The sequence below is a fragment of the Coffea arabica genome, chromosome 6c (genome assembly GCF_036785885.1).
Source record: "Coffea arabica cultivar ET-39 chromosome 6c, Coffea Arabica ET-39 HiFi, whole genome shotgun sequence".
Taxonomy (NCBI): Eukaryota; Viridiplantae; Streptophyta; class Magnoliopsida; order Gentianales; family Rubiaceae; genus Coffea; species Coffea arabica.
The window spans coordinates 5657991-5671180 of record NC_092320.1 but is presented as its reverse complement, the minus strand read 5'-3'; the positions used below and the strand labels follow the sequence as shown (position 1 = coordinate 5671180).

General features: G+C 36.9%; 2 protein-coding genes across 2 annotated transcripts; one reads left to right on the top strand and one right to left on the bottom strand.

Moving 5' to 3' along the window:
- Positions 1-6: 6 nt before the first annotated feature.
- Positions 7-2564, bottom strand: LOC113692259 (putative pentatricopeptide repeat-containing protein At3g11460, mitochondrial). Its single transcript, XM_072052339.1, has one exon. The coding sequence runs from the start codon at positions 2455-2457 to the stop codon at positions 532-534; it is 1926 nt and encodes a 641-aa protein (XP_071908440.1). The 5' UTR covers positions 2458-2564; the 3' UTR covers positions 7-531.
- A 1967-nt stretch (positions 2565-4531) lies between these two features.
- LOC113694089 (signal recognition particle subunit SRP54, chloroplastic-like) lies at positions 4532-11421 on the top strand. The gene is made up of 15 exons (XM_072052338.1): positions 4532-4805; positions 4909-5062; positions 5486-5553; positions 5633-5734; positions 6268-6420; positions 6523-6600; positions 7265-7390; positions 7472-7574; positions 8437-8537; positions 9019-9156; positions 9246-9389; positions 9573-9648; positions 10148-10233; positions 10347-10472; positions 10962-11421. The coding sequence occupies exons 1-15, from the start codon at positions 4623-4625 to the stop codon at positions 11067-11069; spliced, it is 1746 nt and encodes a 581-aa protein (XP_071908439.1). The 5' UTR covers positions 4532-4622; the 3' UTR covers positions 11070-11421.
- Positions 11422-13190: the final 1769 nt, after the last annotated feature.

The window sequence follows — 13190 nt, the reverse complement described above, 5'->3', positions numbered from 1 at the left end:
ACACCGTAAACCTAGCAAGCTTGTTTGTATCCATTCTGTGGTTAACCTGTTCTCAACTCCAGAAAGGTGGTTCTTCTGTTGTGGTTGACATAAAATCCTGCACTATGCAATGTACAACCATTGAAACCTGATGTACCTTTAACGAATCACAGATACAACATGGCATACCAATAAAACTTTTTGCAATCAATCACCCTATGCAGAAGCATCATATTCGATTGTGCATTTATCCAAATCTCCTGATAAACCTTCAACAACTGCCACATCAGCCTTTGGTGGATGCTTCAAAAACACATAAAATCGCAGTCACAAAATAACTTGTTCCTTAAACTAATTCATCAACGTAGTTCTTCAGAAAATAACTTCTGCAGCCACATTGTGCTTCAAAGTAGCCAAGGCCAATCCGAGGGCTCATTCTTTTTTACCTTAAGGCTCAATCTCTTTGACCTCAAGGCAAAATTCTCTTTTTCCTTTAGGTGTGATGAAATCATGTCCTCCTCTGATAAGCCATCTTACTCCGAATTTCTGGTCTTACCAGTAGTCATTACAGGAACAAGCTCCACCTCTAAAATGATGGAAACGAGTAGCATCCCTTACCACAAACTGACGGTCCACAATGTTGCTTACCATCTTAATGAACAAGTGACAGTCACCACACATCCTCAAGTTTTTTATCACAAGAATGTCAACCCCGATTTCAGTATTCAGTAATGCAAATGCAATTGCCAACCTTTCACTGTGCACTCCCACACCAGTTGAAAGTTCCCTATCCGATTTCTCATCATTATATTTCTTTGTCACATCAAGTTCCTTAATAAGATCTTGTAACTTGCTCAACATTGAATGTATTTCATCTGACTGAGAATGACTTCTATCCCCAGCCACAAAGAGGTGAATCTTCCCTTTGAACTCAATATAGCTACAGCCCGGATCTTTTTTAAGCTTCCGTTCTCTCATCATCAACCGGATTCTCAAGACACCAGAAAGATTCTCAGCTTCAGTGTACATGTTAGACAGTAGCACATAATAACCAATGTTCGTTGGTTCAAGTTTGACAACTTCATGGAAAGCTAATTCTGCTAAGTCGACATTCTTATGAATCTTGCAAGCGCCAAGAAGGGCACCCCATACAGCTCCATCGGGTTCCACAGGCATTGAGTCAATAAGTTTACGAGCATCCTCGAGTCGACCTGCCCGACCTAAAAGATCCACGACACAAGCGTAATGCTCTATACTAGGCTTGACACCATAATCCCTCTGCATTGCAGCAAAATAACCCAGGCCCTTGTTGGTCAATCCGGCATGACTACAGGCAGACAATACAGTCACAAACACTGGTCCATCAGGCAGAATGCCAGTCCTAATCATCTCATCAAAAAGCTCCACGGCAATATCTCCCAGCCCATGCATGCCATAACCACCAATAATAGCTGTCCAAGATACTAAACTTTTCTCATGCATTTCATCAAAAATGGCACGAGCTCTGACTAAATTACCACATCTAGCATGCATGTTAATCAGTGCATTCTTCAAAAAAAGATTAAATCCAAGTCCCAAGTTCGATATCTTTTGCTCAACTTCCTGACCAATTCTCCGAGCGCCAAGGTTAGCACAAGATGATAAAACCCCAACAAACGTGACAGCATTGGGGCTTATACCTGATGATTCCATCTCATAATAAAGATCCAAAGCATGGGTACCAAGCCCATTTTGTGCATATCCAGATATCATTGCATTCCAAGTGATCAAACCCTTCCCAGGAATGTCATCAAACAGCTTTCTAGCAAGTTGTATTGACTCACATTTGACGTACATTGAAAGTAAACAATTCTCAGCAGCCAAGTCATTGCCAAAACCGCTCTTCAAACTCAAACAATGTAGAGACATTCCCAAACTCATATGCAACGGATTGGTGCACCCTGAGGCCAATCCTACCATTGTGACTGCATTAACTGAGACACCCATTCGCCTCATCTCGCGAAACAACGAGACCCCATTTAAAAGATTTGAATTCTGAACGTACCCAGCAATCAAAGCATTGTAACAGACAGTCAGCTTCTTACACAGTGGATTTTCGTCGAACACCTTATAAGCGTCTTCACTTAGAAGGCATTTTGCGTACATAGAAATCAATGCGGTTAGGACAAAGGGTTCACACAAGCACCCGGTCTTGGTGACGTGAGAGTGAAGTTGTGTGCCGGTGATGGGAATCGAAAGTGCGGCGCAGGACTTGAGTGTGAAGGGGAAGGTGAAAGCATTTGGGGCGGCCCCGGAACGGAGCATTTTGCGATAGACAGTGAGGCTTTGTTGGTAGTGGCCTTGTTTGGAAAGCTCTCTTAGTCGAGTGTTCCATGGAACTGGGATGGTTGTTGCCTGCGTGGTGGTGGTTTTGGGAGCTTCACACCGATGCAAGACTAGTCTGCTTTTATTTTGGAAAGGCCGCGGTAGCCTGACCATTAAATCATGTTATGAGCTCGATCCACCCAGACCCGCGGAGTAAGCACTAACGGCATGTCCACCGTTGGCTTCATTTTATTTTATTTTTTCTTTAAACCCGGATTTTCCCCTTGCCCCCATTGACTCTAATAATATATTATATGGCATTTATTTTTCAAAAATAATGTGTAAAATCTACTTGGTATTAATTAAAAGGTACTAGTACCTGTGATGAAAACCGAAGTAAAAGTTAGCAAAATCTACTTGATTTAATCAAATTTTCTTGACTGCGAACATTAACCATGAAACTTAACTATGCATGGTTTTCATTACTAATTACCAGCATGAGACTTGTCTTGAACTTGGGGTTCCTAAGTTCTTTCTTTTATTTCTTTCTTAATCTGAAAGGTTTCTCTTTTTCCAAGTTTCATATACATCTATCTTCACTTAATCAACAGGTATTAGCATTTGACCACAAAAAAAAAAAAAAACAAAAAAATCAACAGGTATTAGCGGAACCCATTAGGAGTACTTGCGAAAAAAGGACTAGTATATTTGGAGCCTTGTCATTTGTTATCTACAGAGGTTTTCTTTCGCAACGGATCTTCTGTCTCACATCCTGTGCTATTCTCTGCCCCATTTTTTATTATATTACTATTTCTTCTTCATAAACATCATGTTTTAATTCTTTTTTATTTTTTTTAAGATCTAATAACTATTAATTCAGTAAAAACTAAATATAATAGTTTAAAAAAGTAATATATAATAGAAAATTAAAAAATACAGTAGAAAATTCATAAAAAATCTCATTTTTTATGTATTTTAATTTTTTTAGTTTATCAAAATTTTGTGTATTACTGAATTAATAGTTATTAAATCTTAAAAAAATAAAAAAGAATTAAAAACATGATGTTTATAAAAAATAATAATAATATAATAAAAAATATGACAATAAATGGGACGGAAGATGCATTGTAGTTTTATTGTAACACACACTTTACAAGAATACTTCCGAGTACGCTGATTGTATAGCTCTAGCGAAACTTTGCTTAGAGCATCTCCAATGGGAGTGTAATGGCTCCCCATTACACCCCTCCTTGGAGCCGTGTCATGCGGATTACATGCATCATATAACATTCCGTTGAATTTTCTTCCCATGGCAACGGTAATATAACATTCCAACGGCACAATTTTCTTCCCATTGAATTTAACATTCCAACGGCACTATTATTTCCAACGGCATTATTTTTTATAATTATATATAAATACACAACACTTTTTACTAAAACATATCCCAATATTCTACTCTATTATTTCTTTTATTCTCTCACACACTTCTACTCTCTCACTCATTTAATTCATTTTTTGTGATTATGGATGAAAATTGGAGTAGTTTTAATTCATTTGATTTAACTTATGTAATATTATGTTATGGAGTTCAACTAATTACATTCCGAATTATTAATTAAGTATGGATTATTATGATATCTTCGCATTTGAAGTATCAAATATTTGTTTAATTTCCTACATAATTATTTTAAAAAAAATAACAATATATTATTTTTGAAACATAGAAAAAGATATATTATTCAAACTTAAAAATTAATAATATCATTTTTAGAAAATAAAAAAATTCAAAATGTACAAAATTTAACGAAAGTTAGTACTTTATTTTTTAAAAATAACAAAATTAGTTTTAAAAATTACTTTATTTATTTATTGGATATGAGTTATGCATTATTAAAATAAATATTTGATTAATTGTGGACCCATGCTATTACACATTGTGGAGTGTAATCCATTGTAAGTGAAAGTGTAATAAAAGAGGAGAAAGTGAAATGCTGACGTGACATGTGAATTACACTCCACAAAGTGTAATAGCATTGTGGATGCCCTTACAAAAATGCAAGTTTGGCAATATATAAAAATCACTTATCATTGGGGTTTGGTGTTGGACGCTGTCTTGAACTGTCGTCTAAAGCTAGCAGTACAGGAAGGTCGAAAGCTTACAACGGTGCGCCCGCGGGCTATCCAAACATAGCCTGGATAAACGAGCAGATTACACGTATCGTTACGTTATTCGCTTTTGATTCCTAAAGGATAAAAGTACCAGAACAGAGGAAGAAAGAACTCTTTTTCCTTCTTTCTTTCTTCGCTTCTTTTGCTCTCCTCGTCTGAAGAGTACCATGGAAGCTACAGCATCTGTGTCGACCGTTGCTTCGCGCCATTTGTCGACCGCACTTCCACTCTCCAAGACTACCCACCTTTCGAATTCCAAATTTCTCAGAAGATCCACACAACCCTGCTCTTCCTCCTCGTTTATCGGCTCTACACATTCTCTTTCCTTCTCTTCAAGAAATCCATTCACTGTAATGACTGCTTGCATTGATACTGCTATCACTTAACTAACCCTATCGTAATCTTAGTACGTCTGTTTATTTAATGTAACTTTCATTGGGCATTTAACTGTAGAGAGAATTATGGGGAGTGATCCATTCCAGTTCCATGAATGCTGCTGTTACTGGAACAAGAAAAATGGCGGGCGGTAGACTTATTATTAGGGCTGAGATGTTTGGGCAGCTGACTAGTGGACTTGAAACAGCTTGGAATAAGCTCAAAGGGGAAGGTTCTTCTCTGTTTCTCTCCTTAACATGTAAATGTAATAGTATTTTCATGCCAATTTTTGATTGTTACTTTCCAAATTAAATTTGTTTTCTGTGAACAAATAATTTGTGTTTGTAATGCCATGTTCTACCTCTGCTGTCAAAGTCCATGGTCATAATTTTTGGAGGCCAACTGAACATGATTGTGAATTGGATCTACAAAATACAGAAAATAGCCAACAGATTTACTATTCTTGTCATTGAGAACTTATTCATGTTGTCTAGGATAATGCCTTGCCATCTAAAATGAAGAATGTCATAAAAAATGGCCATCTGTATTGAAGCTGCATAAAGTTTAAATTGGGCCTTTCATTTGCCTTTCCGAAACTTCTTCTGCTTGCTCCTGCCAAGAAGCTGATATTTTTTCCACTTATTTTCTGTGTCAGAGGTCTTGACCAAGGAAAACATTGCTGAACCTATGAGAGACATTAGGAGAGCTCTTTTAGAAGCAGATGTAAGTGACTTCTTGTTCACCTATATTCCTCAGGGGGTTGTTTGGTGAATCCAAATGATATTTTTTTTCACTTTGGCAGGTTAGCCTTCCTGTTGTGAGAAGGTTTGTTCAAGCCGTCAGTGATCAAGCTGTTGGCACTGGTGTAATCCGTGGAGTAAGGCCAGATCAACAATTGGTTAAGGTACAACTTTGGTGATGAAAGGACCCTACTATGCAAGTTAAAATATGACTTTCACTTGTCAAGCATATCTTCACCTTGGATATTTTCGCTATGTAGTTTTTCAAAATAAGAGTGCAGTTCAAAAAATTCTTGTTGAAGATCATAACTTGCAGTGGTTGATTCTGTATTTTATTTATTTAAGTTTGAGGGTTTGCTTTATCACTGCTGAATTTCTCTTGGCAATCATCTGCTTCCACAGAATTCTTTCTGTGCTGTCCTTTTATCATTCTATTGTCCTTTTGACTTTCAAAATTCTTAACTGGGGTGTTTCCATTTTTAGTTTTCTTGCAAGTATTTGTTACTTGTATTGGGACTATAGCCACTTCTGCCCCTAAAATAATTTGGTTGTCATGTCAACTCAAGGATGTAGACCAAATTCAAATACGCGTGGATGATTGGAATAAAAATACTTGTCTGCTATGGTGCTTCTCTTTGGTTATTTTTTTCCCTTTTTGGCTGTACATCCATGTGTAAGTAATTACTTGTCAATGCAGATTGTGAATGATGAGCTAGTAAAACTTATGGGAGGAGAGGTTTCTGAGCTAGTTTTTGCAAAAACTGGGCCAACTGTAATTTTATTGGCTGGTCTACAAGGTGTTGGAAAGACAACTGTTAGTGCAAAGTTAGCTTTATATCTCAAAAAGCAGGTACTCTCTCTGTCTCTGTCTCCGTCTCTCTCTCTCGTCTCTGCATTAGGTAGATTTACATGGTACATGGACTTGATGAAGCTATGGTTTCATAAAGTGCAGGGAAAGAGTTGCATGCTTATCGCTGGAGATGTGTACAGGCCTGCTGCAATAGACCAACTTGTCATTTTAGGTGAACAGGTATCAAATTTTTTACCTAGTCATGACAAATCTTACTTAGGTTTCCCTTCTTTTTAAATTTTTATGCCAAAAATAATCTTAAGTTGCACTTCAAAAGCCTTGCTACTTACTCTGTTTCCTAATTGTAAGTTTCCCAGTTGTTAAGTTCCTTATTACACAGTGCCTAGAAATTCTCCACTCCTTGATATGTTTACATAAAATACTTCCTATGGGTTGACATGTTTGTAGCACCATAAGAGCAAAACCAGGGCCAAACCATATCTGTTACTTGCTGTCAATGAGTAAAAAAGCAACATATTATGAGGAGCATTATTTGGATACAATTATTGATTTAACTTGACTATTAGCTCAGGTTTCAATTTGGAGTTTGCTAGTAATGTAACTGTTAATAGAGTTAGAAAATTTACAATTCAAAGAGTTATGCCCAGTCTTTCTTTATTAGTATAAACTAGAATTTGATCTTTAATTTCATACATAAGAGGGCCTAGAAAGATATGTCATTCATCAAGGTTGTTTCATGTTTCACAGTGATCCCTTGCATGTTGTTGGTAAATGGGTGAAATGCATTTCCCAATGTCATTCCCCCCCCCCCTGTCTGCAACACAATATTTTATGCTTCCGACTGATTTCACCTCATTTGCAAACTCTTCAAAATTTGGAATAGGTTGGCGTGCCTGTTTATTCAGCAGGAACTGAGATCAAACCTGCTGAGATAGCACGAAAAGGTTTAGAAGAGGCCAGAAAGAAGAATGTCAATGTGGTTATTATGGATACAGCTGGAAGGTTTCAGGTAACAATCTACGCTACAAAGAATTTGAAGATTATTTTACTGTCTATGAATTAGGATGTCTTAAGATTTCTCTTTCATCAGATAGATAAAGCGATGATGGATGAATTGAAAGAAGTGAAACGGGTATTAAATCCTACAGAAGTCTTACTTGTTGTAGATGCAATGACTGGCCAAGAAGCTGCAGGTATTTGTACTTGTATCTGTTAAAATTCTTAACATCTGTAATAACTTTGAGGGTATTCATTGTCATTTTCTTACTAGGTAGATTAAAGTAAGCTTTCACCTCTTTGATTTCAATGTGAAATGTGCATTGCTTGTTATCGGAGCTAAGTTGCTTCTTGTGGTTGATTACAAGAATGGCCTGTCCTAAGAATGTCTAATGATAAATGTAGACAATAAAAGATAAAGCTTTCGCATTGATAACGCTGATCCTTTAGCATCACTAAGAGCAAAAGAATTGTTTTTCCCTTTCCAATACGCTTAGCAATCTGCTGTACCACATCAGGTTGCTGTTCTAGTCATCTACTTGATTGTCCTCTGGTCATCTCAACTATGTGGCTTTGTACAAGATGCCCTTTCTCATGGTTCATGCTCAGCAATGCAGAACCATGACCTGTATATCCGAGTTTGGTACATTTGCATAATATTCACGCGTCTTGTCAGTTCAAGAAATGTAATATGCATTTTGTCTTGCTATGAGAAAAACACGTGCCTTTTTTTTCTTTTTCCTTTTTTTATGAGTGCAAGAATCTTTTAAAAAAAGTATGGCTTCAACAGAGTGAATCTCTTAGTTATATCATCTCAAATATTTTTTTTCTTGAAAAAAAAAACAATCTGATATTTTTTTCGTTTAGCAAAAAGATGTTTGGAACCATGGATTATTGAAACTTAGTAACTAATGCAATTATCTGCTAGTTAGTGTGCATGCATGTCTATTTGGAATTATAGATGTATAAGTATAATTTACAAATTTAATGTGGAAAATGAGATTCCTTTTGGATATTTTGAGAGTTATTTCTCACTGTAGTTTTTTGCAATAACTATAGCTTTGGTCACAACTTTCAATCTTGAAATTGGAATCACTGGTGCCATTTTATCTAAACTGGATGGAGATTCCAGAGGCGGAGCAGCTTTGAGTGTGAAAGAGGTACTGCCTTTTATAGAAGTGACCTTATGTTTATGATGTTTCCCCTGGCTTTCCCATTCCTCATTTTAAAGAAGCAAAGTTGGAATTTCCTCAAACTACTTTGCCCAGATATTAAGAGTGCATTTTCATGATTTCTTATTCGAATAAATAGTGCAGCCATTCGTGATTTTTCTTTATAGGATGAATTAAAAACATTGTAATAGAATGTCATTTTGCTTCGACATCTTCTACAGCATGAAAATTGTGATATGACATTCTGCTTTTGATTACCATCAACCCTTTGAAACCTAATAGTCATTATAGTTGGAATGGGATGAATTTGCAATATAGTAACGAAATGGTTTTTGACGCATGAAGTCTTCAAAAGATTAGTCAGTGCACCTTTTCCCAACAAATTAAAAAAGGATAAATCACCTAAAACTTTAATTATTCTTGTTAATGAAAAGAAGTTGGTGGCATATAATACTTAAACAAATCACAGGTATCTGGAAAGCCAATCAAGCTTGTTGGAAGAGGGGAGAGGGTCGAGGATCTTGAGCCTTTCTATCCTGACCGTATGGCAGGACGTATCTTAGGAATGGGGGATGTTCTATCATTTGTCGAGAAGGCTCAAGAAGTTGTGAGTGCAACTAATTTGCCTCTACTTAATTGCTCCTTTTATCCTGTGGAATCGCAAGATCATTTATGCCTTTTTCCAACACTCAACAGATGCGCCAAGAAGATGCTGAAGAATTGCAGAAGAAGATCATGAGTGCTAAATTTGATTTCAATGACTTCCTGAAGCAAACCCGTGCAGTTGCACAGATGGGTTCCATGTCTCGTGTAATTGGAATGATACCTGGCATGGGGAAGGTATAAATTCTTCTTCTTCTTGTAGTTTGCTTGTTTAAAAATATAATCATGTTCTTTTTGTTTTCCGTAAGTGTAGAGAAATTTAGATAGCTCATGTTCCAGAGTTGTGGATCAACAAGTTGAAATTTTGGATACTTGGTTAAGTGCTTCTGATGAATGGATATTTCATTGATGGACGAACAGGTTACACCGGCACAAATTCGAGAGGCAGAGAAGAATTTGAAGATAATGGAGGCAATGATTGAAGCAATGACCCCAGGTCTAATCAAGTCTTGTTGAGAATCTCTACAATCTTGTGAAGCAATCTTATACTTGATTCTTTCGTCTTTCCTCTGATTCCTACCAATTAGCATGTCCTCACCTTTCTATCACATTTTTTCAACTTCTTATTTACTTGTTCAAAGTAGGATATTAACAATTTATTCATATATAGTGACTCTGATACATTACATGGAAAAATTTGTCTTTTTCTTTGAGGGCATATGTGTTCCTTGGTTACAATTGTATGTACTTAAGAGAAAGTTTTAGGTTTATTGCTATGTGAACTAGGAAGACAGATTCTTCTTTTGTCTAACCCGGCTTCAGAATGTCTTTTTGAATGTGTTCTGATTCAGTGCACACACTCTTTCTTTCTTGCATGATCAAAATGAGTTCTGTTTTTACTTTCTTTTTTAGTTATTAGTCATAATTTTAGAATAAACATAGGATGCTTTATACATATTCCCTTTGGTCAGCTAAGCTAACCTGTTAACTTGCAGAGGAAAGGGAGAAACCAGAACTGTTGGCAGAATCACCTGCAAGGAGGAAACGGGTTGCACAAGATTCTGGAAAAACAGAGCAACAGGTATATGGAGTCCTGTGGTGGTTCATCGACAGCCCAAAACAAAACTTTTCTTTTCTTTTCTCTGCATGTATCCAGCATCATTGCCTAATATAAGTTTTGGGTAAAACTTTTAGGTGAGTCAACTTGTTGCTCAACTTTTCCAAATGCGTGTACGTATGAAGAATCTCATGGGCGTAATGGAAGGTGGATCTATTCCTGCATTGAGCAATCTTGAGGAGGCAATGAAAGCTGAACAGAAGGTGCATATGTGTCTGTCTCATTTGCATGTGCCATCTCTTCATGTACAAACTTCTCAGAAGAGCTGGAATAGACAAAACAAGTTAATTCATGCATCATTCAAACTCTGCTCCTGCTTTATCCTGAACTTGATTTTTTATTCATAGTCTAGCTTGATCCTACTCTAACTGGAACCCGAGTATCTCCCATTTCGTTGTTTGTTGCAAGAACCCAATATTCTATTCAGATTCTCCAATGTGGTTCAAGAAAAAACTTTTGTATCATACTAGCATCTATCTGGTCACATCCTATCTGAATATTAAGTGTTTTTCCAATAAACATTTATGTTGATCGATGCTCTGCAGTTATCACCAAAGTTGCATCACTGTTTTATTCTTGGAATGCATCATAGCTAACACGTAATGTAGCTGCTGATTCATTGACAACTCGATTCTTTTGTTAATGAACCTAACACGTTTCGAACTCCGTTTCTGTGGCCTTTCTTACATCAGGCTCCTCCTGGTACTGCTAGAAGGAAGAGAAGATCAGAGTCAAGGAGACAGTTTGCTGACTCCGCTTCATCAAGACCAGGCCCTCGAGGTTTTGGAGCCAAGAACTGAGAGCCAATTTTTCAAACCAATTACAGTGGCAAGGTGCCTGCCATTGGGCAGTTGGACCAGTTACATATTCCATCTGTGTTCTCCAGTTGACATCAGAAGCCAGAGGTTTAGAAAATTTTCCTTTGAAAGAGAGAGCTTACTGCCCTTTTTTTTTTTCTTTTTTTTTTTTTGGGGAGGCAGGGGGGGTCGTGGAACGGGGAGGGCTGGAGGGGCAACGGAGATTAGTTTTTTCGTGTGAAAGTGCTTTGTTTGAAATGCTTGCACGAATAGAAAGCCTAGATTTGTGTTTCATCACTTTTCTTTTTTTTTTTTTTTTGATTCAAATGGAGGGTTGAAACCCATTACAACGAAACCATTCTGGGCCTAGCAACACCCACTAAATCAAAAACTAACAAGCTTCTAACCGAGAGTTAGGGGGATTAACAAAAACTATCTCCAAATCTAACTGTACACTAAGCTTAGCTAAATGATCACTTTGATGTACAAATGTTCTTCATGTGTCGTGACGTCTCCCAATAAATTTTACTTATCCCTATATGATATCGGCTAACTAAGGAAACTGAGGTAGAGGACTAAGATTACTTCCTTGTGGATGCTTATTTGATAAAATAAAATTAAGGGAAAAATCGATAGTTAATGATTATCATGATACTTCAGTGTGTAGCTTTCTTTCAATCCAAACAGAATTTAAAGTAACCATTACTACTTAACTTCCTCGCGCTTTTCTTGCTCCTTTCTTTTTGCGTCTAAGGAACAATAATACCTATGTGGCAAAGAAAAGTCCATGGATTTAAATATTGTCAGACGAATCATGGAAATACAAGAAAGCAAAAATATCAAGACAACCAACGTGTGTATATATATACATGGCTGACCATAGCATTTTTATGAAATCCCATTTTGCGTTAAATAAAACAGTGGAGGGCCAAAAAAAAAAAAAGAGGAAGAAAAAGAATCGGCACAGCAGAGCAGGAGTAGTGATCGAGGGTGATTTGGGAAATTGGAGGTCCGAGGTTGATAAGCAGCACCTGTTTTGTCGGGCAGTTGAAAGCAAGGACGGTGAAGTGGCAGTTTTTTTTTATTTATTTTTTAATTGGGTTTGGTGAAGGGGTAGTTGAGATCCTTTTTCACGATAGCATTTGTAGGGCTACTGACAAGTGTTTGGCCAATTTATCTTTGCTTCCAATTCTGGAAAGCCAAATGCTATCAGCTTAGCTCTCTTCCTTCCCCATTCTCCTTCCCATTAACAATCAAGAGTCAAGACAAGCTACGAGAAGAGGAAACATAGAGAAAGACTGGAAGCAAATAGTAGTATATTATTTGTAATATTGTAATCCTGACAGAAAATGGCAAGCCCTGGAGACGCATTTCCGGCTGCTGACGCTGAAAAGGAGTTAAACCCAGGAGAAAACAAGAATTTCGAGGTCGATCCCGTCTCCTCAGAAGTTGCTACCTCTTTGCAGATTAAGGTAATGTTTCCGAAATCCAAGCCTGCAGTGCAGATGTCAGTTTCCTGACTTTAGAATGCAGATATGAGCGAGTCCAAAGCAGTTTTTGTGGAATCACGTACACAAGCTGCTCTCAATATTAGTTGATTGCTTTGTTTGGTGCATTTGATTGTTGCTGTTTAACTTACTTACAATGCTGCAATGTTGTCAGGAACAAATTGAAGCAGCAGAGAAAAAGGAAAATGAGAAGAAAGATGCATTGGATAAATTTAAATCAGCTATCCTTGTTTCAGGAATTGTTGTAGCTCTGGCTGGAGCTGTGTTCGCCATAGTCAAAAAGTTAAAAGAGAAATGATACTAAATGTTCCATGAATATCTTGGACAAAATTTTTGTTCTTATTCTTCTTTGGCTATTGTTGTCAATTTTTTTTTTTTAATTTTGAAAATACCCTATTTTCTTCTTTGCTATTCTCTTTGTAAGATTAAGCAAATTTTGTTTTGTTTCTGATATTCTTTGGTGGAACCATTATTGTTTCCTTTCTAACTGTTCTTTGGGGTTGAGATGACAACGCCTCTTTTTTTTTTTTTTTCAACAATGGGAATTTAACAGGGGAAAAGCTAAATTACATTCAGAGACACCAAAAGAGTCTCACTCAACCTAAGGGCTACGTAA